We start from the raw sequence: 24,809 nt of genomic DNA, 5'->3' as shown, positions 1-24,809 counted from the left end.
CCAGCTATAGTTTGTCAGTGCAGTCAGTAATGTAACAGATTGAAAGGTAAACATCAGAGTATCTTTTTGCAACTCAGCAGACAACAGTGCGGTGGTGGATTGTGTCTGCTGAGTGTTCACTTCACACTATGTTGTTACCTAGTTGGTGAGACGCAGTGCTGGAAAGTAAATAAAGTCCATCTTTTACTCTCCGTGACAACGAGCTTATAGTTAACTAGCGAACCACGTAGCTACTTTTATTGCTTGTCAGTTGAGTGAAGCTAATGTGTAAACATGTATTCACCAAACTGTTTTATTCAGAATTCACAGTTTGATACCCCCTTCAACCGAACAATTCCAGTCAGTGCGTTTATAAAATGTAATATTTAAAAGTCTGGTTTTCCACCATTGAAAGTTTCCCATGAACTTGTATAGCAGAATACTGTGTAACACCGCTGCCACTGTTTTTCTCTTGTCTCGGCAGGTGTAAATGCTTCTTATTTTACAACCTGCCCCAAACTGACTTGCAGTATTAAAATAGTCAGCATTTGACTGATACTAAACAGTACTACTGATGTTTATTTAGCTATTTATTTGATTTTTTATTTATTCTTTATTTAAATGGTCAGCAACTGACTGATACTGAACATACAGTACTGATGTTTATTTAACTATAATTTTAATTTATTCTTTATTTAAATGGTCAGCCACTGACTGATAATAAACATACAGTACTGATGTTTAACTATAATTTTAATTTATTCTTTATTTTAATGGTCAGCTACTGACTGATACTAAACATACAGTACTGATGTTTAAGCTATTTATTGTATTTTTATTTATTCTTTTTCTCAGTGTTTTTCTAGAATTTGTTGACAATGTATAATAATAATGTCAAATATTCTTTGATAAAAATATTTGTTTAAGAAAGCAGCCTTCTGAGTACCTTTGCATAGTCACATCCACATAGAAAGGGTCTGTTTTCATTCCAGCTGAAAAATTAACTATATCGGCCACCATATCGGTAATAGGTGAATTTTCCCCTAATTTTCTAAAATCGGTCTCAAAAATCCCATATCGGTCAGGCTCTAATTACTTTAAGTGATCTGGCTCACAGAAATATGTCAGGGAAATGATAAAATGGGCAAAAATAAATAAATAAATAAATCACATCAGCCTTGCATTGCAGGAGGGTCCCGAGACATATCTACATGCCAAAACAGACTTGGAGGTGGGCTCTTTTGACTTGACACAGTAAAAAGAAACACAATCACCTCGACACCCTTAGCAACGTGGCCGTGACTTTTCAACACTTACACTTGCTTAAATAAATAAAAAATAAAAAATCTAGTTTCTGAAGTTCTTTGCAGATTGATAATCCAGTACAGAGCTTCAGTTTGGAGTATACTTGTAACTGTGATGCTGTTTGACATAATTTGTCAGTCAAATATCTATATATGAATTCAGACATAAATACATATATATTTTTTTTAAATTACAATGATTTTTGTATCTGTTAAAGCAGTTATATGGTGATTTTAACTCAAGAGGGTTCACGGGAGAAAAAGAAACAGGTTGACTTGGAAAGCTGAATGTCCGCTGTTGTTCCATCTATGAATTCTTATCCAATGTATACAGCAAAAGAAAGACACAGAGAACATATAATGTCTGAATTCCAGTGCCAAACAAGCACTCACTCCACAGTTCATTTATCTACTCTACAGCGGAATGACAGTGTGTGTATAAAAATGGTGGCTAAAGCCATTGCCTCAGCAGCTAATACATTAATGCAAAGAACTTGCTCTAACCACAGACCTAAATGAAAAGCAAAGAGAAAGAGAGAAAAAGAGAGACTGTGTTGTTCCTCATGGTTAAACTGTACTTGTTCAACCCTCCTGTTTTGTTCAGGTCATTTTTTATCCGTTTAATAGTTAAAAAGAGTTCAAAAATAATCTTAATCTTGTATTTGGTCAAATGCCTCTGGATTCTCCACAACAATTAATAAATGGATAGGAACATTATATGTTGAATATATACACACACATACATACATATAACATTTTATGATACTTTATATTTATATAAAGTATATGTTATATGCTTATATTTATGCAAAAGTGTTCTGGGTGGTTACTAGTGCATTACTTGGGTGTTGCTAGGACATTATTAAATGGTTACTATATGGTTGCTTACTGGCAAAACAGTCAAAACAGTGCATCCTCAAATCTCTATGACATCATAATCCTTGATACTGTATCTTGGTCACTGAAAGTGGAACTGATACTACATTTGGACCTTTTCAGTGGAGGTATATGGAATTTTTCACTCATTTTTTTTTCCTACTGGCCAGACAATTATATTTAGAAAAATAAAAATCTTTTAGAATAAAAACCATGATTCTGCATTTTTTCAAACAGATACAGTGTGTAAGTATTCCAAATATAAGCTTTTTTTCCACCCAAAATGAAGGGTTTACTGTAAATCTACTGTAAAAGGATAATCAAACCTGTGTGTCTTTCTTTCTTGTGCGGAACACAAAAGGAAAAACTTAAATATTTGTCTTTTTAAAAAAGGACCAAAAGTAACATAAGTAGTCCACACAACTCGCACATCATATTCCAAATCTTCTGAAGGCACTTGGTGAGAAACAACATGAGAAAAATGCATGTTTATGAGTACAAATGAAAATTAAAACTTGCATTGCATTTAGCACTAAGTATGAAGTTGTAAAATTAACTGAATCAATACGCCAACAATACACTGCAGAAAACCACTAGTATGCCATAGATCAAAGAGCATACAAGTCAAAGGAAAAGATCTTTATCTCATTCAGTACATCCTATGGAAGCACAGGAAATCGGACACAGCCAGAGTTTCTACAATAGCATACATGTGAGAGTGCCAATGTGTGGCTTAGACATAAATTCACAGGGTGTGCACGGAGGTCTATTGGCCGCTCTCCACTATAACATGTTGTCTTTGGCCCGAGGTGGCAGCGCTCGCTCCATCCCCGTCTCTGCCCAGAACTTGGCTGCTCTCTTCCTTTCCATCCCTCTTTCATCTTATCAACCACCTGCCTCTCTCTCTAATTTGCTCGCTCCTCCTGGCCTCCCCTTGCTCGCATTTCCGACTGTCACCTTGAGTAACATCCCTCCCCCGGGCAGCAGTCGGCAGACCACCGTGCCAAAGCAAACTGTTTAAGGAGCAGGTGTGTGTGGACAGGAGATGCAAGCCAGATAAACAGAGCTCACAGTACGTACTATGTGTATGTGTGTATCAGCAGTCGTGTGTTTGTCATCTATAAATAAAGAACCAAAATGAGTTCTTGGACATCGACACAGCTTGCCTTGATAACATGTCACAAGAAACAGGGATGACTTTCCACTAGCAACATACACCGATCAGCCACAACTTTAAAACCACCTGCCTAATATTTTGTAGGTCCCCCACGTGCGGCCAAAACAGCGCCAACCCGCATCTCAGAATAGCATTCTGAAATGATATTCCCATCACCACAATTGTACAGAGCAATTATCTGAGTTACCGTAAACTTTGTCAGTTCGAAATAGTCTGGCCATTCTCTGTTGACCTCTCTCATCAACAAGGCATTTCCGTCCATAGAACTGCCGCTCACTGGATGTTTTGGCACCATTCGGGGTAAATTCTAGAGACTGTTGTGTGTGAAAATCCCAGGAGATCAGCAGTTACAGAAATACTCAAACCAGACCATCTAGCACCAACAATCATGCCACACTCCAAATCACTGAGATCACATTTTTCCCCATTCTAGTAAATCATAAGACATATTCGGACGGTTTCGTTTTCTAAACAACATTTGAGTTACAATTATTATCACCTGATGTCTGTGATTTCATGTACTGATTCGGACGGGACTAAGGTCTCCACATTTATTACAGAGGTGGGAGTGTCTGTTTTCTAGATGTGGGTGTTACAGAAGGTTGAACACATTAAATTAATATAGGTGATACAATTAACATATCTTTTAAACTTCATTTGTTTAAATATAAAATTACTTATCAATTAAAAAATAAAGTTTAAATCATTAATAATTTATTTTGTATTTAATTTAAATTTATTATACAATATAAATTACTTATTTTAAAAAGCCTATTAAAATAAACTTCAAATGAGATTATAGAAGTGGCTACTTATAATAAACCCACTGAAATAAGCAAGACTTATCTGTGAATTAAATAATTATAAGATTACTTAATTGAGCTGAGTATCTTACCTGATGCTGATATTACAGTGGCTAGTTATAGCAGTTCCCGCGATTTGGCTAGATTTTTTTTCTCTTATTTGTACTTCGGATGGCAGAAAAGTACCATCTTAATGGTAGTTCAAGTAGTTTAAAATATATGAGGAGAAGCGTTGTGAAAATCCATTATCAGTCATCACAAACATTCGCATTTGGACGATATTAGATTTCTCAGAGGACCCTTGAGTCAGCCGAAAAACAGTAGATAATTTGCTCAGGAATTTTTACAGAGGTTGTGTGAGAAAAACACAGACTTGTCAGATTCGAATGAGATTAAAATCACCAAGTACGTCTTTGAAACACAAATTTCCCTGACCTCCTCAGGGAAAACTAGTCCGGACCGAATAGGGCTATAGATAAACTATTCCAAATGATTTTCCGCTGTTTCTGTGCTGTTCTGTTTTTTTTTATTTTTTTATTATTATTATTATTTTATATACTACATTACATAGAGATGGGTATTGTTTTTTCATGTTTTTGATTATATCAGCAAATATGATGAATATGCATCTTGCTATATGGCAGGAAAAGGGAGCATTCTAAGTTTGCATTTGAGGAATACAATTTTAATTTATATTACATATTACACCCAACCTTTCTTTATGGCGATACCAAAGACTTTGGTGTAACGTCACTTTCTCCATTTAACCTGTTTTTTTCCTCCAAGTTGATGTTGTGAGTTTTCCAGTTTACCCTTTCAATTTAGAAACATGATTTATGGAGCAGTGCTTGGATCTGGACAGGGTTAGGATGGAAAAGCCAAACACTCAGATGAGTTAAAGTCCTCGAATGAGTTCACATAAACCAAGCTAATCCATTACAGATTATCCTCTGAGAATATGAATAAATAAAATCAGTTGGAATGTTTCTCTAAAAACCAAGAATATATAAACAACACCGCTGGAGAGACAGAGGTGTAAATTCACACCTCCAGTGCTATCCTCAGATTTGGAGTGTTGCTGGGATCATCACGAGCAGCCCTATGGAGCTTGAGAATCAACGATGTCTGTTAGCGCAAGGATGTTGGTGATTTAAGTGCAGCCTTGGTTCTCAGTCAGACAGCAGGAGTTCCCATTAGACAACAGCTTGATTTATCCCTGCCAAAACAGGCACTGACTTTAGGCACAAGGGCCTCCTGTACAGCCGTCAACAGCACTGTATCTATGGATCAGCAGTTCATTCACTCTGAATCTTACCTTGAATGTACCATCACAGAGACTTTAAGGTAAGAAACATATTCTAATGTTTCATGTTCATAAACATTCAAGGTAACTATCGTCTGAGTACTAAAGTTTGTTATCAATTTGACTTAGAAAATCACAGTAATGCAAAAAGGCATGTTAAAGTGATAATAAAATGTTCATAATAAAATGTACATTCTGTCATCATTTACACACCCTTATGTTGTTCTGAGCCCATATTACTTTCTTTTGTGGAACACAAAAGGAGATGTTAGGCAGAATAACTCACCTTTTATATTCATTGCATATTTTTTTTTTCATACAATGAAAGTGAATTGTGACTGAGGCTGTCAGTACCTAATATTCTACCTAGAATTTCCTTTCGTGTTCCTCGGACGAATGAAAGTCATATGGGTTTGAAACAACATTAGAGGGAGTAAATATTGACAGAATTTTCAATTTTTGGGTGAATTATCCCTTTAAGAAGGCCTACAGTATTTGTGTAGTTGATGGATTATGTGTCATTTTCTTTTTAAACATCAAGATTTTAGGTTAAAAATTATGTGAATGTAGAAGGGTGTGTATGTCTTAAAGAGCACCTATTATGGTTTTTCAAATATTATCTTTCATGTAGTGTGTTATATAGCTGTTTGTGAATGTAAAAAAGTCTGCAAAGTTTCAAAAATCAAAGTGGACAACAAATGGAGTTATTGACTCCCAAAAGAAAGAACCGACAAAAAACAAAAAACCCACCTCTGGTCTTCATTGGCTGCTCGCGAACAGCTTTGACCCACCCTCTAACACAACACTAAGCAGTAGACCAATCACAACAGACTGGGACATCTGACCAACCAGAGCAGAATAGGCTCTCTGAAAGGAGGAGTTTAGAATGAATCCTTTAGAACGGATCATTGAACAAGTCGTTTTTGACACTGGGAAAAAAAGGTAATGCTGCAATTTAAATTATGAGCAAATTAAAGTGTTTTTTGACCTTGGATGCATGTAAATCTATTGTATGAGACCTTTAAAACAAAATTAGGCATGTTTAAAAACCATAATAGGTGCTCTTTAAGGCCTGGTCACCAGTTTTGCACCATTTTAAACAGTCCTGCAGTGTGACAAATTAATTTTTAAAAGTATAAATATTCAAAAATAGTCTCTCAATTCATTTGAGGTCATAAAATGGCTACATGCATAAGAATTAAAAATGAATTAGCAAAATGCTGTTAAAATTAGTTTAAGATGGAGCATGTCACACCGCAGGAAATGTGAACTGTCCAAAACTATTGAGTATTTTCCTAGCCTTTGGCGGTAAACCCACTGTAGTCACAACTAAAATGTGACCAGCCACAGATAAAGTCTGCAATGGGTGTCAGGTTTAAATTTGTATTCTTGTAGGACAAGAGAGCCGTCCGATCAGTGCTGGTTTAACAACGTAAGATTAAGCAGCTCATAATGTGATGTAATGATTATGGATCTAACAGAAGACCCTAGAGCATCGAGCAATGTCTGATGTGATCTGGCTCGCCGTACGGCAGTACTGTCAGTGCACTGTTATCTTTAAGCACCCTTGACATTTACAGAGACATTACGCAAGTATTTGCGCTTTCCCGATATTTCCCCTGATTGTGGCTGTTGGGTACATGAGCGACGGGGTTGAGGCGGGAGGGCCGAGGCCATTATATGCTGTTTAAATTTTAATCGCTGCAGGGCCTGCTTGGCCTCTCACACACATCCAGCCTCATTGGCTCCATGCTATAATAATCCGTGCTCACATGCTCGCTAAGAGGCTCTGCGCCAGGGCTTCATGGCCCCTGACTGCTCCAGCCTTCTTAGAAGAGATCATGTCAGATTCTCTCTCCCTTGCCACCCAGATACCGTAGACAAATCCGGGCCAGCGCCCCTAAGAACACTACATCAAGGCTGCCAAAATTGGCTTGCCTGGGAGAGTTAAGTCCACTGTGTTATTACACCAATTATGTTGGCTAAATCATGCCACACAGTGAACCGAGCTTGGCATTTTTTAACAAAGCATTGTTCAAAACAAGAAGGGTAGCATTCAGAGATTACAAATCTACAAAGGCATGAACATTTAGACACAGTGATCGACATCTTAAAACAATAAAAACAGAGCACCGGAAAAACGTAGTCATTCTAACGTGTTTTGAAATCCTTTCTTTTGATGATGCTAATCAGTGTTTTATACTACATACCTTTCAAGTCCAGTAAGGTGCCAGTGCTTTTTTCTTTTTTTTTTTTTTTTGCTTTGTTCTCTTTAAGTGAACCAAACAACAATCTCATTAAGCAACACAACAAACAGACATTCTGTGAATGAGTTGTATGAATGTTAGAGGTGGGGGGGAAAATGTAGTGTATTGCACTATTTTATAGCACAATACCGTATCGCAATTATAACACCAAGAATAGTCTTTTTAGTTAAATTTTTCACTTTAATATTTTTTTGGTGAAAAAAAAGAAAAAAATGAAAAGACAAAATGTACTGCAGAATTAACACGTTCACACGTACGATCAAACCGGTGTGATTACACAAGGCTGGGCTCAGACGCGTATGATCAAACCAGTGCGATCTGCATTCATGCTGCTGTTTACCAGCAGAGAGGGACTGAAGCTGCTGTCATAATGAACTAGCTGCTCAAACAGTCCTTTCAACTTCACAATATCTTTATTTTTTTATGCTACAAACATTCAAATAATCAACAAATAAAAGAATAAAGCCACTACCGTCAGAACTGACTGTTTTGATGCAGTGCTGGCAGCGTTGTTTTCTGACATCAAACAAAGAATATATAAACTATTCAGTTCACTTGATCCTTCTTCCATTCCTTGAGTCACTCACTCACCACTTCTGGGGCTGGCTTGATTTTTAGAACATTCTATGCTTCTGTGACAAACTCAAAATCCCATGCAGCATTGCATGTAAACATCATGCTGGCATGCATTGCCAGCAATAGTGTTCACGATCGCATCTTATCTATCATAATCTATCATTATAAAAATCTAAAAACCACATTATATGTTTGATAAAATACAATCTGACCTTCAGTGCAGCTGCAGTGATATAATCTGCCCTCCAGTGCATCTGTGGTGAAGTGTAAGTTAAGATTTTTTATTATTACAGTGCGCATTAAAGAACTCATGCTGGGGGGTCCGTCAGAACAGGAGAAACTCATATGCGAAAAGATTAAGTCAAGATCATTCAATTATTTCAATTTGACCAAAATGCAAACTAAATGCGAGCAAAGAATGTAAGAACCAACTATGCACTATTCCCTCATGTCGTTTTTCTGACACTGATGTGTTGATTCTCTACACTATTTCTATGGCTCCATGATAAAGTAGAACGTTCAGCACTTGTTTGCAAACACCGAAGTCCAATCAAGATAAGTAAAAGATCAGTAAAAGATTGCAATATATCGAAGTTTTGAAACTCCAAACACCAAACATAACGAATCACATTAATATCACATTGCAATATAATATAATAATCATGGGTTCCAACCCCTTTTTGAATGTGGTGAGGTGTTCTAAAGACTGAATTGTGGTTGGGTTTCTTTCTAAATAACTCATTGTTCATTTAAACATACTGTACATGCTGGACCACTGCAGGTTTGCTGTCTAAAGCATTTGCCCTTGTAATGAGCATGCCTGTCTGCTATGCTCCAAAGAACCAGGGTGCTAACACGGGCAATTAGCAGCTTCAGCCACCCATCGAAAAAAGACTTTGTGGGCAGCCGATAGCCTTGTATTCACCCCATGTCAATTTAAACGCCTTCGAAAAAACACTCTTCACATACACCGCACCCACGCTAACGCTCAAACCTTATAATTGGACTCCTGCCAGAGATAAAAAGCTCCAGCGTGACGTGAGTGGGAATTTTAAGGGATAGATGAAAATTCTGTCATCATTTACTCAACCTCACATTATTTCAAACCTTACTTTTCTTCAGACAAAAGAAAATATTATTCAAAATGCCTATGGAAATAAGATGCAATGAAAGTGAATGGTGACTGAGGCAAACATTCTGCCTAACATCTCTTTTTGTGTTCCATTGAATAAAATCAGACAGGTTTGGAATGACATAAGGGTAACATGATGACAGAATTTTCATTTTTGTGTAAACAATCCCTTAAAACTGATATCAGCGAGGTTTAGCAAGGCCGATCTTTCACAAGTCTTAGTTACTCTCTGAAAAACCAAAACTAAAAGCAGTGCAGGCGTTGATGGCTCTTTTCTAAACGCAAGTGGCTAAACGCCTTTGAGCGAACATCTAAGGGGGCCTCTTCATCAAGATCAACCCTTCCATCATCATCCACCTCTAACCGGCCCTCAAAAATGTCCAGGACTCCCAAACAACTGCAGAAAGAAAGTTAAACATTTGCTCAAAGGGAGATGACTGATGTCTGCCTTGTGGTCACACTTTACTGAACTGAGAGCGCGATGTAGTCGAAGCAACAGTAAATGAGAGAAGGGAACCACATCAATTGAAAGAACACTGGGATATCACTGGGATATCACCACATCTCACATCCAGCAGTACAAACACATTTAAGCTGTGTTAAATGAAGAGGAAACATAAGGATGAGATGGTGTGCTGGAGTTCTCATTACTGCCTCGCTCTAAATCCTCAGCTCGTTCCACAAAACAAGCCTGAATGCAAGTACCACACAGCCATACGGCATGGTTTCATTCATAACCCTTGCCGCCAACACAGCTTGAATCAGCCTTCATCCATTATCAAGGAACCCAAATGACAGCTGTTGAGTCCATTTTGGTTTTAATTCAGTGATAACCTCATAATAGTCTTTTCTCACAGTTGGGAACATTCAGTCAAATTCTCCTGAAATTAAAAAAATTAAACACTACTTAGATAACACTTATGGTGCAATAAGCGATGTAACACTTTTGTATTTTGGGCATAGTTATCGACCAATTTACTACTTTCAAATATGTAAGGAATAATCTACAGTGAGCCGGTCATTATTGCAAAATAAACCCAGACAGGGTGGTCTTGTCTCATACTGTGGATTATCCCACTTATTAGATGGCTACTTACTAAATAAATAATTAAATGGACATGAAATAATGACTTAAATTTAACTGTTATTTTTTTAGAAGACTGCGGAGTCATGGCTGAATTAAACCTCTCGTTCATGTGTAAGTTATTTTGGTGTTTATATTGCGAAAATAACCATCTGACTGCTCATTATCACATTAATTACATGACTTATTAACAAATAAATTATTAAATGGACATGAAATAATGATTAGAGTTAAAATTACATTGTTACAGTGCTGTGAAAAAGTATTTGCCCCATCCTGATTTTTTCTGTTTTTATGTACAATATATCTCATACTAAAATCTAAAATAAAACAAAGGCAATCTGAGCAAACACAAAATACAGTTTTTAAATGATAATGTTATTTATTGAAGCAAAAAAGTTATCCAGTACCAACTGGGCCTGTGTGAAAAAGTATTTGCTAAATGTTACTAAATCCCCAAATCTATGAAACTGCATTCATAATGGGGTTCAGCTGGACTAGACACACCCAGGCCTGATTACTGCAAGCCCTGTTCAATCAAATCAACACCTAAATAGAACTTTTTCAGCAGCATGAAGTTGGCTAAAAGGTCTCACCAAGTAGCGCACTATGCCAAGGTCGAAAGAAATTCCATAAATTATGAGGAAAAAGGTGATTGAAATACATCAGTCTGGGAAGGGTTACAAAGCTATTTCAAAGGCTCTGGGACTCCAAAGAACCACAGTGAGAGCCATTATCTCCAAATGGAGAAAACTTGGCACAGTAGTGAACCTTCCCAGAAGTGGCTGACCTTCAAAATTTCTCCAAGAGCTCAGCAAAGACTCATCCAGGAAGTCACGACAAAGCCAAGGACAACATCTAAGGAACTGCAGGCCTCTCTCGTATCAATAAAAGTCACTGTTCATGACTCCACTATCAGAAAGACTATGGCCAAAAATGCCATCCATGGAAGAGTGGCGAGGCGAAAACCACTTCTAACCCAGAGGAACATTAAGGCTTGTCTGAATTTTGCCAAAACACACCTTGATGATCCTCATACCTTTTGGGAGAATGTTCTGTGGACTGACGAGTCGAAAGTGGAACTGTTGGGAAGACAGTGATCCCGTTACATCTGACGTAAATCAAACACAGAATTCCACAAAAAGAACATCACATCTATGGTCAAGCATGGTGGTGGTAGTGTGATGGTGTGGGGATGCTTTGCTGCTTCAGGGCCAGGGCGACTTGCATTAATTGAGGGAAACATGAATTCTGCTCTCTACCAGAAAACGTCCGGTCATCAGTCCATGAGTTGAAGCTCAAGCACAACTGGATTATGCAGCAAGACAATGATCCAAAGCATAGGAGTAAGTCCACCTCTGAATGGCTCAAAAGAAGCTAAATTAAAGATTTGGCGTGGCCTAGTCAAAATCCTGACTTGAACCGATTAAGATGCTGTGGCAGGACCTTAAACGGGCAGTTCATGCTCAAAAACCCTCCAATGTGGCTGAACTAAAGCAGATCTACAAAGAAGAGTGAGCCAAAATTCCACCGCAGCATTGTGAAAGACTGATCTCCAGTTATCGGAAGTGATTGGTTGCAGTTGTTGCTGCTAAAGGTGGCACAACCAGATAATAAGTTTAAGGGGGCAGTTCGTATTTCACATGGGTGACATAGGTGTTGAATAACTTTTTTGCTTCAATAAAAAAAAAAAAATACAGTATTTAAAAACTGTATTTTGTGTTTACTCAGGTTGCCTTTGTTTTATGTTATATCTCGTTTGAAGATCAAAAACAATTTAGTATGAAAAATACACAAAAATAGAAGACATCAGGAAGGGGGAAAATACTTTTTCACATCACTGTATGTGAGAAGGATGAGAACGCAGAGTCTGCAGAAATGGCTGAATTCAACCTCTGGTTTGCGTCAAAGTGCTTTTGGTGTTTATATTGCGAAAATAACCATCTGACTGCTTATCAACACACTTATTACACAATTATTTGCCAAATAAATAAATAAATGGATATTAAATATTGATTTGAAGACCTATGACTCGCAATACCCAAATGATGGATGAAATATCACTTTATCCCAAGAAATGCATTTTTCAATTCAGTGATTGACCAATCAGAACCAAGTACTCAAGAGAGCCTTGTAATAATAGCCAGTATTCATTGGTCTATCACTGCATGGTACAAAGTTACTCTTTGTGAACTGGAAAGAAGTTTAGAAACAGCAGTAGATTATCTTTTATAATAGTTTGAGGGGCGAGCCAGCCCAAAGGTTCGACGTCTCCACACTGCTGACTTTAGACTCTGCGGTCGGAAGTTCAGCCTGAGGAAATAAATAAATATAAAAGTCTTTGACCTCTGCATCTGCTATTTTGTATTTTTCCTGCAAAATTTTAATGAGTGGTCCAGTTGGTTGCCTGCTGCCAGGTGGCTTTCTCCGGCCCGACCACATTATGCTCATTGCCAAAACAGATCGAAGACCACCCCTTTTCCGTGCACTTCAAACTTCCATCCAGAAGCCATATCAGGGCCTTATAACAACTTTCAGGCCCTTATTTTTCACTCAAAGAACAGATTTCTTTTGGAAGTTTGTGGTTAGCGAGAGGCCAGTGGAGATACACAATGTTCTCTGTCTGAGCTGAGCTGACCTTCCATTTTGTACCACCACATTTTGAATCATAGATGGGGCCCAGTTCATTTTTGTATTTTACATAAGGGACAAAATGCAAGGATGGGGACTGATCTTTATCGGACGCAGTATGAAGGATTAATTCAAACACATTACACCAATATAAAGACTGCCATCATGTTGCCATACAGCCTTCTCTTCATTTTCTTTCTGAAGCTCAAGCATGCATGCACATCTGAATCTCTGAAGATGTGGCTGACAATCTAATCACCTGAACAATATCTGTAGACTAGTCCTTAAAACACCAATTCTGACATTTGCAATCATTATTTTAAACTCACTTGATATTCTAACTAAAACAATAGGTCTGTGAGGTCAAGCCACTATAAGGAACATGTTAAAGAGTCAAAGGCACTTCCCTAGTTAAAAACAATTTGACAGTCCATGACAGAGAAACATGACCTAGGTCATTTTTAGAAAATGTTGATACACACAGATCTCATATCTCAACTGCAAAAAACTCATGAGAAATCATCTTTATGATAAGAAAGATGACTCAACCCTCTTTGTATCGCGTCTATTTCTCTTAAATGCACTCTAAGTGTCATGTTTAATAATATATTCCTTTAAAAACTGCATTTAAGAGAGAAGAAGGAATTCCAACATGTACATGACCTTGAATAATTTCTATAGGGCAGAAGACAACATCCTATCTCTGGGGTCCGAGTGGAGCCACATCAGTAAGACCCAGTAAGAGGGCCTCCTTTCTGTGATGCCTCCAAAGTCCAGGCTTCTGGCAGTGTTCCTTGAGGAGCCACCATCAATGAATCCTGATTCAACTATAGCTTGAAGACCTTTGACCTCCTATATTGCTCGAGCACCCCACTTATCCCTATCTAGAGTCAGGAAGTGCTCAAAACACTAAGTTCTAACTCAAGCACTGATAAGCTTGAGGGAAGCTGAGTGTGAGAAAGACAAGAGGAGAGTGTTTATGTGAAAGACACATTTTGAGAAAAAAAGAGCACAGAGAATGTTGTGGGAGACGTGGGGTCCTAGGATTCTGCTGAAGTGCTCTCTAGTGGAGGAGGAAAATGACATTATAAAGGAGCACTCAATAAGACATTCAGTCTCCCAAGAGCACATGGTCTCTTCAGGCCTTTGGCCTATCTTCTGTAAATCTCCCTATATGAAGAGATTCATCTCGTAGTTGCACAGAATAATATGAAAGGTTATCCATTCTTTTACATATGAAAAGTAATGTACAAAGTAAACAAGATCAAGACAATAAAAATCCTAAAGGTATAGACCATATTTTAAACTTTCATAGCAAAAATAGATTAGAATGTAGAACTACATTAATGCTACAATAATGATTATTTAGTACATTAATTTGATATATTTTTTCAGCACAGAGTATCCAAGTAAGCAACAATATTTATTTATTATTAAGTGACTCAAAAGCAAGCATTCAGTCTATGCCTGATTTATTGTCTCTCTGCATGGAAGGCGATTACAATAATTATAATAAATAAATATCTAAATACTACACATTTTTAATACTACAATAATAAAAAAAAAATACTTCTGAATCCACAAATTACTTTGTTTATGAAATGTACAGTTATTTCAAGAATTCTGTCATTTTCTCCCAATACAGTAGCATTTTGGCTGTGTACGTGCAGAACGATGCAGACAAGCCAATGCAGAATTATAAATGCAAACCACCACGTTAGCCACTATGCGGAGCCTACGACATAGGTTTGACGCAGAAGTGTAAACCGGCTTTAGTCACCATTCACTTTTCACGACATGTTCTTTTTTAAGTGAATAGTGACTGAGACTGTCATTTGGCCAAACATTTCCTTTAGGCCCAATGAAAGAAAGTCATATGGGTTTGGAACAACATAATGGTGAATAAATGATGACAGAATAAATCATATTTGGGTGAACTATCTCTTTAAAACTTCTATACGTAAATATGATCGGCTAATCTCATCAGATTTAAAATCAATGGTGGGACGAGTTGTTGAACACTGAATAGGAATTGATACATAATTGTGGGCCGCCATACTGTATGTCAGAAGGCTTTGGTTTGTCAAGTTACCAACTTCTGCATGTCCAGTTTTTGCAGGTTAGTTTCCACCACCTGGTTGGACTGGGGAGGAAGCTTTGAGTTGTGAACGTTAAAAGTATGTCTACATAGTACATCTAATTTTTATTTCAAAAGGAGTTTTCTATGATACTTCCGCTGTAAACAACTGTGAATGGGAGAAAACCTTCTTCCTCAAAAAAGCACTGAGTAACAAAGTGATCAAAGAGTGTATTGGCTCAAGAAGGGTTTAGGACAGGCGTAAAGGTCTTACTTCATCTCTAGCACCTCCTCCAGGTGCTTCCTGCGCTCTGCCCTCAGCGTGGTCAGGTGGGCCTCCTTCTCAGCCAGGGACTGCTGAGTGGATGACAGCTTGGCCTTCATGGACTCCAGCTCCTGCTTCACCTTTTCCATAGCGGCCAGCAGCTCCTCCATCTGTCCATGCAAACACACAAATAAACATGTTTGTGTGGATGAACAATAACACTAAAACAAACAGGGCAAAAACATAATCCCACAGAAACGTGACCGACTAGGCCGAAAGCAAACAAATATGTTCATGTGAACACGAAGCAGGCCAAGAGCGAAACAAACAGGAAACAAATGGATGTGTGCACAGAAAATTGGATGTACGTGTCCAAAGAAAGATAAAAACAACAATACCAGAAAACCACAGAGAAAGCAGTACAAATATGGCAAGAGAAACACAAAAAAAGAGATTTAAAGAGAAAGTGTCAATTTGAATATTACAGAGGAAGAGAAAAGACTGCACAGGGAGGATGGACAGTAGAGGTACAATGGTAGCAGGTGAGAAGGAAGAGAAAGGGTGAAAACAAGACCCAGATTTCAGACTATGAAATTCATTGTCAGACAGGAATAGGACAGTTATGTCTAAAAAAAAAAAAAACATAAAATGTCAATAAACACATATGTAAATGCACACAGGAATATGAAAATTAAAGGTGAGGTGTGCACATTTTTTTTTATGCCAAAATATTTCTTCCTTTTACACTTCAAGTAAGCCATTTTTTGGTTAATTCCCCTGACAAATGTAAAAACTGTGCCTATGTGGTGCTTTTAACATTGTTCATAGGAAAACCAAGGCTCAACCAGTGGTGTGAGTTTGGGGTAGGACCACCTGTTTGTGCGACCAACGGGGTACAATTTGATGCTGCTAGTGGTGTAGAAATTACACAATTCACCTTTCATCTTTAAGGCAAATTCTTGTATAGTACAATTTCAAATTCACTGACTGCTGTGCCATGATTTCAATTACCACAGACAATAAAAAAATAAATAAATAAAAAATATATAGAGTGAAAACAAATGAAAAACCTATCGAAAGTAATGCACTTACAATAAAAGCCCAACAGGCACGTGTGCAGCACCAGAAATAAACATTTTACATTTTCAACTCGCACTTTAGTGTAATGTTTGAAAGAAAAATCATAAGACTCTCTCTAAAGACATTCCTTGTTTTCATGCGACTGGAGTAATAAAATATGAGCTTCACATTTCAGCTTTTAAACCCTTCATAACACTTGCCTGATTTGCTTCCATTGTATGTGCATTACTGTAACCACTTTTCCATTTTTGGAAATGTTCCATTCTCTTTTACAATCTGAAGGATGAGTCAGATATATTTTCTGTGGTAATCGACAGCATGCCACATATGCTGTCCATAGAGATTAAGCTTTATTTAACACAATATTTCTTTAGTTAGAGGTAAATAAGGTTTCTGAAATGTTTTACAGTCATCCATGTTGACAGAAAACTAGACGTTGTGTGAGTGTGTGTATGTACAACAGTTGGGTAGTCCATAGGCCTGTATATTGCCAGCCCCATGAAAACTGCAAGTCTCCATGATGAGGTTTGTCATACATCACATCCCTAAAATTATTTTGCTTTGTTTTGTTTTTGAAAAGGTGGATGTTCTCCATTTATGACTGTGATTTTTCTTTTCTTCTCTCCCTCCATTTACACACGATGTTTACAACTCGGAGTAACAGGAGAGAGTGAATGAGGACGATAAATCAAACAGTGTGGCAGGTTTATGTATTCCATGGAAGGCAAGGTTTAGTGACTTGGCTCAAAACCGTTCTCACAGCCTTCTCGACCGCTGCGGTTCACCCAGGGACTTTCTGATATTTCTCTACTCGCAGGAAATGGCGTAGGCCTCAGTCTGCAATCTGTGCAGTCTCCTTCAATTCTGTTTCTACTCATCGCTCCCTGCTCTTTCTCTTATTATCTTTTGTTTTACCCAATCTAGATAACACTTTGTACATTTAAATCTTTAAAAACATTATAAATCTTCAATCCTATTTTGTTTAGTAACCATAGCGATTTCAGTTCATTCACTTTTCATATCTTGAGACTTATGACAAAGTTCTCTGTAAAACAGTCCCTGGTCTCTAAATAAAACTCGGGACCCTCCTTCAATAAGTTGCAATTGTAAATCCAGTCTCTTAGAAAAAGAGCAAACTCTTTTTTTTTTTTTTTTAAACACTGTCCCCAATGGCCAAAGCAGGAAGTGTTGTTGAATGTATGGGCACATGTGATTTCCAGTTTCTAGGTGAAATGTCCACAGAGTGGCACCAAAAGAGAGTTGTAAAGTGTTCTTTTTTTTTTTTGCAAATGACATAAGACAATCAACATGAATGCATATTTTATTGACCATATGCCCAAACAGAAATCCCAACCCTAAATCTAACCATCAGCAGAGTAAAAATGTAATCTTACATGGAAAGTGCAATCTCAGCATCTCACTTATCATTGTTGATGTGAATGCTATTACTTTCTGGTTTCCAGGGGACCAAAACCAAAGTGTCTGATGCTACTTGTGCACTGCTCTATTATTAGTGCCACAGGAAAAGGTAATCACATTTAAATACAAACATGTCAGATGATGAATGTCAGCAAAATGTGGTCAATGTCAGGTTACCAGAACATTCGGCGGCTACGTGCTGTATTCCTGTGATCATGTTATAATTGTGCACTGTCTATAGCAAAATTGGAGAAAAATCACTAATTTAGCATGAGCAAATCCCTGCTTTAGCAAACATCTGAAATAGTGATGCAACTCCTCACTAAAGACTGGCAAAAATCCCAGCTTCACATTCAATTGCCTTAACAGTGTGCAGGCTTAAAAAAATGGACAGACTGCCAAGTGTACGTAGGCACATCCCACCGCAAGTGCTGCTCTCTGGTGGCCGGAGGTACGGTAGTGGCTGTAAAAGCACTCAAACCAGTAGGCCAGCTGTCGTCATAAGTCATCAACCTAATGTACTACAACCGAGCCAAGCCCAGGCACCAAGCTTCCCCTCCCCACATGGCCAAATTTATTGCCGTCTGCTTTCCTGTCATTCCCCTACTCTCGTTTGTCAACTCATACCATTAACTTACAAACACAAATTTGATATTGAGCAGCATCAAGTGGGTCACCAGTCCAACAACAGTAACAACCTTATGATGATGGTGCCTCTCTTGAGCATGTGAAGTCCACCAGCATATTTCCAGTGTCAGGTAAGTGCGAGCTCACCGGAATGGCTTATGTTAAGATGTTATGCATGACAAATTATTAAACAAGGAAAAGGAAATCATATTTCATGTGGAGACAGGCTGGGCAACCTTACTAGACCAGGACACATCGCTTGCAAGGGAATTCTTTGGACTCAAGCTCAGAGCACAGGTCACATCTTAGAGAAATAAAACTGGTGAGAGACCCCAGTCTGAGTGGACATAAAAGAAGGTAATATTTTTCACAGATACAACTGCTAAACCTGCATGCCATCAGAAATGCAGCTTACATTCGACCCTTGGGGGAGAAAAGTAAGAGAGAATCGCAACTGCCTGCCTGAGGCCTCCTAGTATGAGCATTGGGAAATAATTAAATGCTGGCAGTATTGGTTTCACTGCCTGTGGCAACCCTTTGGTGAGGGTGGGGCAACAGGGCTGTCAATCAAATCTGAGCAGCCAATGAGAGTTGAGGGGGGCAAAGATTGAACCATGAGAACTGAAGCACATATTTATTCAACAAAAAGCACACAAAAATGAACAAATTATTGAGCAACCACATGTAGGCACAGACACACAATGACAGCAGAGTGGTTAACTAATAAGTCCAGGATGTGTCACCATGCCTGGAGGCTAGGTATGTGAACTGACTTTAGCCTCGGTAACCAAACATCATCTGGAACGAATGGATTTGAATGAATTTACAATGTGTTTGATCAGTTTTACTTAAAAAGTATTTAGTAAATACCACCTGGAGCCAACTTCGCAAAGCTATAGATTTAAATCATTCATTTAGAGATAATTAAGAGATTTTAAATGTCTGACTCATGGCCTGGCAGATGGAGAGAAAGTCAAATCACACACACACACAGCAAAAAAACATTTGCACACCCATATATAAAGAATTATAGCAACTGTGGTTCCTAGTTCTGTACAGAAATAAAAAGACAATTTTTATTCAGAAATGGTTCCATTTTGTTACGATACAGTAAGCAAAAGATTTTCATGATGTTCGAGAGTTTTCAGTCTGAAATTAATGCGATGAGAAAAAAAGACTGGGCACCAAAAAATTATACAAACACAATAAGTAGGCAACAAGTCATACTATTGTGTAGTTCTGGTTAATTGCATGCAAAAACAAATATTGTGACCAGTGATGTCCAGTTTGCAAACAAATTACTATTTTGAGATCATTCTTTTTAATGAATAGGTCAAAATGTTTTAATAAATTATACTTTAATTTAAAAACAAGAAATTTAAAAAGCTATAATAAATAATAATAATATATATTATTTGTATAGCACCTTTCATATATTTCAGCACAGAGTGCTTCACATATCGTTAATTAAAACTCAAAGAAAGTGACTGCATTAAAATCAATAATAATTAAAAAAAAAAATTAATTTTAAAAACGTCAAATAAAAAAATAATGCATTTTATATATATATATATATATATATATATATATATATATATATACACACACACACACACACACACACACACACACACACACACACACACAGTGCATCCGGAAAGTATTCACAGCACTTCACTTTTTCCACATTTTGTTATGTTACAGCCTTGTTCCAAAATGGATTAAATTCATTATTTTCCTAAAAATTCTACAAACAATACCCCATAATGACAACGTGAAAGAAGTTTGTTTGAAATCTTTGCAAATTTATTAAAAATAAAAAACGAAAATTTTTTTTTTTTAAAAATCATATGTACATAAGTATTCACAGCCTTTGCTCAATACTTTGTTGAAGCACCTTTGGCACCAATTACAGCCTCAAGTCTTTTTGAGTATGATGCTACAAGCTTGGCACACCTATTTTTGGGCAGTTTCTCCCATTCTTCTTTGCAGGACCTCTCAAGTTCCATCAGGTTGGATGGGGAGCGTCGGTGCACAGCCATTTTCAGATCTCTCCGGAAATGTTCAATCGGGTTCAAGTCTGGGCTCTGGTTGGGCCACTCAAGGACATTCACAGAGTTGTCCCGTAGCCACTCCTTTGTTATCTTGGCTGTGTGCTTAGGGTCGTTGTCCTGTTGGAAGATGAACCTTCGCCCCAGTCTGAGGTCCAGAGTGCTCTGGAGCAGGTTTTCATCAAGGATGTCTCTGTACATTGCTGCATTCATCTTTCCCTCAATCCTGACTAGTCTCCCAGTTCCTGCCGCTGAAAAACATCCCCACAGCATGATGCTGCCACCACCATGCTTCACTGTAGGGATGGTATTGGCCAGGTGATGAGCATTGCCTAATTTCCTCCAGGCATGACGCTTGCCATTCAGGCCAAAGAGTTCAATCTTTGTTTCTCATGGTCTGAGAGTCCTTCAGGTGCCTTTTGGCAAACTCCAGGCGGGCTGTCATGTGCCTTTTACTTAGAAGTGGCTTCCGTCTGGCCACTCTACTATACAGGCCTGATTGGTGGAGTGCTGCAGAGATGGTTGTTCTTCTGGAAGTTTCTCCTCTCTCCACAGAGAAACGCTGGAGCTCTGTCAGAATGACCATCAGGTTCTTGGTCACCTCCCTGACTAAGGCCCATCTCCCCCAATCGCTCAGTTTGGCTGGGCAGCCAGCTCTAGGAAGAGTCCTGGTGGTTCCAAACTTCTTCCATTTATGGATGATGGAGGCCACTGTGCTCATTGGGACCTTCAATACTGCAGACATTTTTCTGTATCCTTACCCAGATCTGTACCTCGATACAATCCTGTCTCAGGGGTCTACAGACAATTCCTTGGACTTCATGGCTTGGTTTGTGCTCTGGCATGCACTGTTAACTGTGGGACCTTATATAGACAGGTGTGTGCCTTTCCAAATCATGTCCAATCAATTGAATTTACCACAGGTGGACTCCAATCAAGTTGTTGAAACATCTCAAGGATGATCAGTGGAAACAGGATGCACCTAAGCTCAATTTTGAGTGTCATGGCAAAGGCTGTGAATACTTATGTACATGTGATTTTTTTCGTTTTTTATTTTTAATAAATTTGCAAAGATTTCAAACAATCTTCTTTCATGTTGTAATTATGGGGTATTGTTTGTAAAATTTTTGGAATAAGGCTGTAACATAACAAAATGTGGAAAAAGTGAAGCGCTGTGAATACTTTCCGGAGGCACTGTAATATATATATATATATATATATATATATATATATATATATATATATACACACACACACAGTATATTGTGTAGGTCCCACTCGTGCCGCCAAAACAGTGCCTGTTTTTCATTAACTGAAGCTCCTGACCCATACCTGCATGATTTTATACATTACACTACTGCCACATGATTGGCTGATTAGATAATCACATGAATAAGTAGATGTACAGGTGTACCTAATAAAGTGGCCGGTAAGTGTGTGTGTGTGTGTGTGTGTGTGTGATATATATATATATATATATATATATATATATATATATATATATATATATATACACACACACATACACATACATACACACACACACACACACACACACACACACACACACACACACACACACACACACACACACACACACCGATCAGCCACAACATTAAAACCACCTGCCTAATATTGTGTAGGTCCCCCTCGTGCCACCAAAACAGCGCCAACCCGCATCTCGGAATAGCATTCTGAGATTATATTCCTATCACCACAATTGTACAGAGCGGTTATCTGAGTTACCGTAGACTTTGTCAGTTTGAACCAGTCTGGCCATTCTCTGCTGACCTCTCTCATCAACAAGTCATTTCCATCCACAGAACTGCCGCTCACTGGATGTTTTTTGTTTTTGGCACCATTCGGAGTAAATTCTAGAGACTGTTGTGAGTGAAAATCCCAGGGGATCAGCAGCTACAGAAATACTCAAACCAGCCCCTCTGGCACCAATCGTGTGGCAGCAGTGTAATGTATAAAATCATGCAGATATGGGTCAGGCGCTTCAGTTAATGTTCATCAAACATCAGAATGGGGAAAAATGTGATCTCACTGATTTAGACCGTAGCATGATTGTTGGTGAAAGACGGGCTGGTTTGAGTATTTCTGTAACTGTTGATCTCCTGGGATTTTCACGTACTACAGTCTCTAGTGTGTAAAGAGAATGGTGTGAAAAACAAAAAACATCTAGCGAGCGGCAGTTCTGTGGGCGAAAACGGCTTGTTAATTCATTAGACATGGGTGTGCAAATGTTTTTTTGCTGTGTGTGTGTGTGTGATTTGACTTTCCATCTGCCAGGCCATGAGTCAGACATTTAAAATCTCTTAATTATCTCTAAATGAATGTATTAACTCTACAGCTTTGCGAAGTCTGGCCATTCTCCTCTGACCTCTGTCATTAACGAGCCGTTTTCACCCACAGAACTGCTGCTCACTGGATGTTTTTCGCACCATTCTCTTTGCACGCTAGAGACTGTTGTGCATGAAAATCCCAGGAGATCAGCAGATACAGAAATATTCAAACCAGCCCGTCTGGCACCAACAATCATGCCACCGTCTAAATCAGAAAGATCACATTTTTCCCCATTCTGATGGTTGATGTGAACATTATTTGAAGCTCCTGACCCGTATCTGCGTGATTTTATACATTACATTGCTGCCACATGATTGGTTTATCAGATAATCGCATGAATAAGTAGATGTACAGGTGTACCTAATAAAGTGGCCGGTGAGTGTATATAATGCATTTTTTTATTTGAAGTATATATATATATATATATATATATATATATATATATATATATATATATATATATATATATATTTTAACAATAATAATAAAAAGTAAAGCATAAAAGTAAACATTATGAAATAAAGTTTTGTTATTGTTTTTTATTTTGTTTAACAAATGGTTAGGACCAATTATATGGGGTGCTTTCTCTAAAGTAGCAAATTAATTGTTAATGAAATCGTTAAGAAACCGGAAACGTTAAATGGAATCAAAACCAGAATCGTTAAATTTTCTTTATGATTCCAATTCCTATTGTTCTCTAAAATTCTCTTGAAAAGAAAGCACAAAGACTAAAACAATGCAAACTTTTGGCTTGTGGTGTTGCCTTCTCTAATGGAGGCATTGTTTGTGTGTGTGTGTGTGCGTGTGTGTGTGCGTGTGTGCATGTGTATGAAAGAGCAAGGTAGTATGCAGTGCTTGTTTTCTCAGGGGAATACAAACTAACTTCAGATGTTAGTAAAGTCGTAAAAAAAAAAAAAAAGGCTGCAGTGAATTATGACACCTCGGGTGTGAAAAATTGGGCACTTCACTGGGTGATGATAGCAGCACTTCCTGACTCACACTGGGAATGTGAGCCGGTAAGGCAGAAAGAGTACAGATCAAAGCCTTTAAGATGCACGTCCTTCAAACGCTCTTTACAGTCCAGCTTCAGCCTCTGCAAGTGCTTTTACGACTCAAGTAATTGCTCACATTAGTTGTGACGTACTGTCTGTGGAATTGATAACAGTGATTAGCTTTTTTGGGGTTTAATTTAAAACTGAACAGCACAAACCGGGTGTCAGAAACAGGCCTTAGGGACGGAAAGAGGATCTGTCAGTGATCAAGAAGAGTGATAAAAAGAACAGGAAAAGAGAGGAAAAGAAAGACTGAGGAATGGGTTAGAGAAGGCTGTAACAGATGGTCCTTTCAGATGAGGGAAATAAGAATAGCAAAGAATGAAGTAGAGAAGTATACTTGTAGTATACAGATAGAAAATGGTGAACAACTACGCACCGAAAGGAAATATCAGAAAAAAAAAAAGAACAGACAATTCTGAGAATTTTATTTTTCTTAAAAAGGTGCTCAAAATAGATGAAAATGGTGTTTAAGGGCAATCCAACCACATAAAAAGGGACCAAGGAAAAAAAGATGGAATAGATGACGAAAATACACCAGAAACAGCTTCAAGTGCAGGTTATTACTATGTAATATACATGTAATTACTGCCAACAAGTTGATTTTTATACCTTTCGAAGTCCTAAACCATACAAAAAAAAAAGTACTATGGTGGTTTCATCATGGTAAGGTCATAATACTTTGATCTATACCATGGAACAGAACCATGGTACTTACATGCTACTCCAAGGTGCTTCTGTCAATATTATGGTATAA

At 37.9% G+C, this 24,809-nt stretch overlaps 1 protein-coding gene across 2 annotated transcripts in view; it reads right to left on the bottom strand.

Annotated features, from left to right (window-relative positions):
- Positions 1-24,809, bottom strand: part of LOC127436651 (ELKS/Rab6-interacting/CAST family member 1-like) — a 300,135-nt gene that overhangs the window by 129,978 nt on the left and 145,348 nt on the right. For both annotated transcript variants that reach the window (XM_051690929.1, XM_051690930.1), the window contains one exon: positions 15,484-15,644. In XM_051690929.1, the coding sequence (XP_051546889.1) occupies positions 15,484-15,644 (161 nt within the window). The remainder of the gene's footprint in view (positions 1-15,483; positions 15,645-24,809) is intronic.

The sequence above is a fragment of the Myxocyprinus asiaticus genome, chromosome 47 (assembly GCF_019703515.2).
Source record: "Myxocyprinus asiaticus isolate MX2 ecotype Aquarium Trade chromosome 47, UBuf_Myxa_2, whole genome shotgun sequence".
NCBI lineage: Eukaryota > Metazoa > Chordata > Actinopteri > Cypriniformes > Catostomidae > Myxocyprinus > Myxocyprinus asiaticus.
Note: the sequence above shows the minus strand (reverse complement) of the source record. Positions and strands in the feature narration are given on the sequence as shown.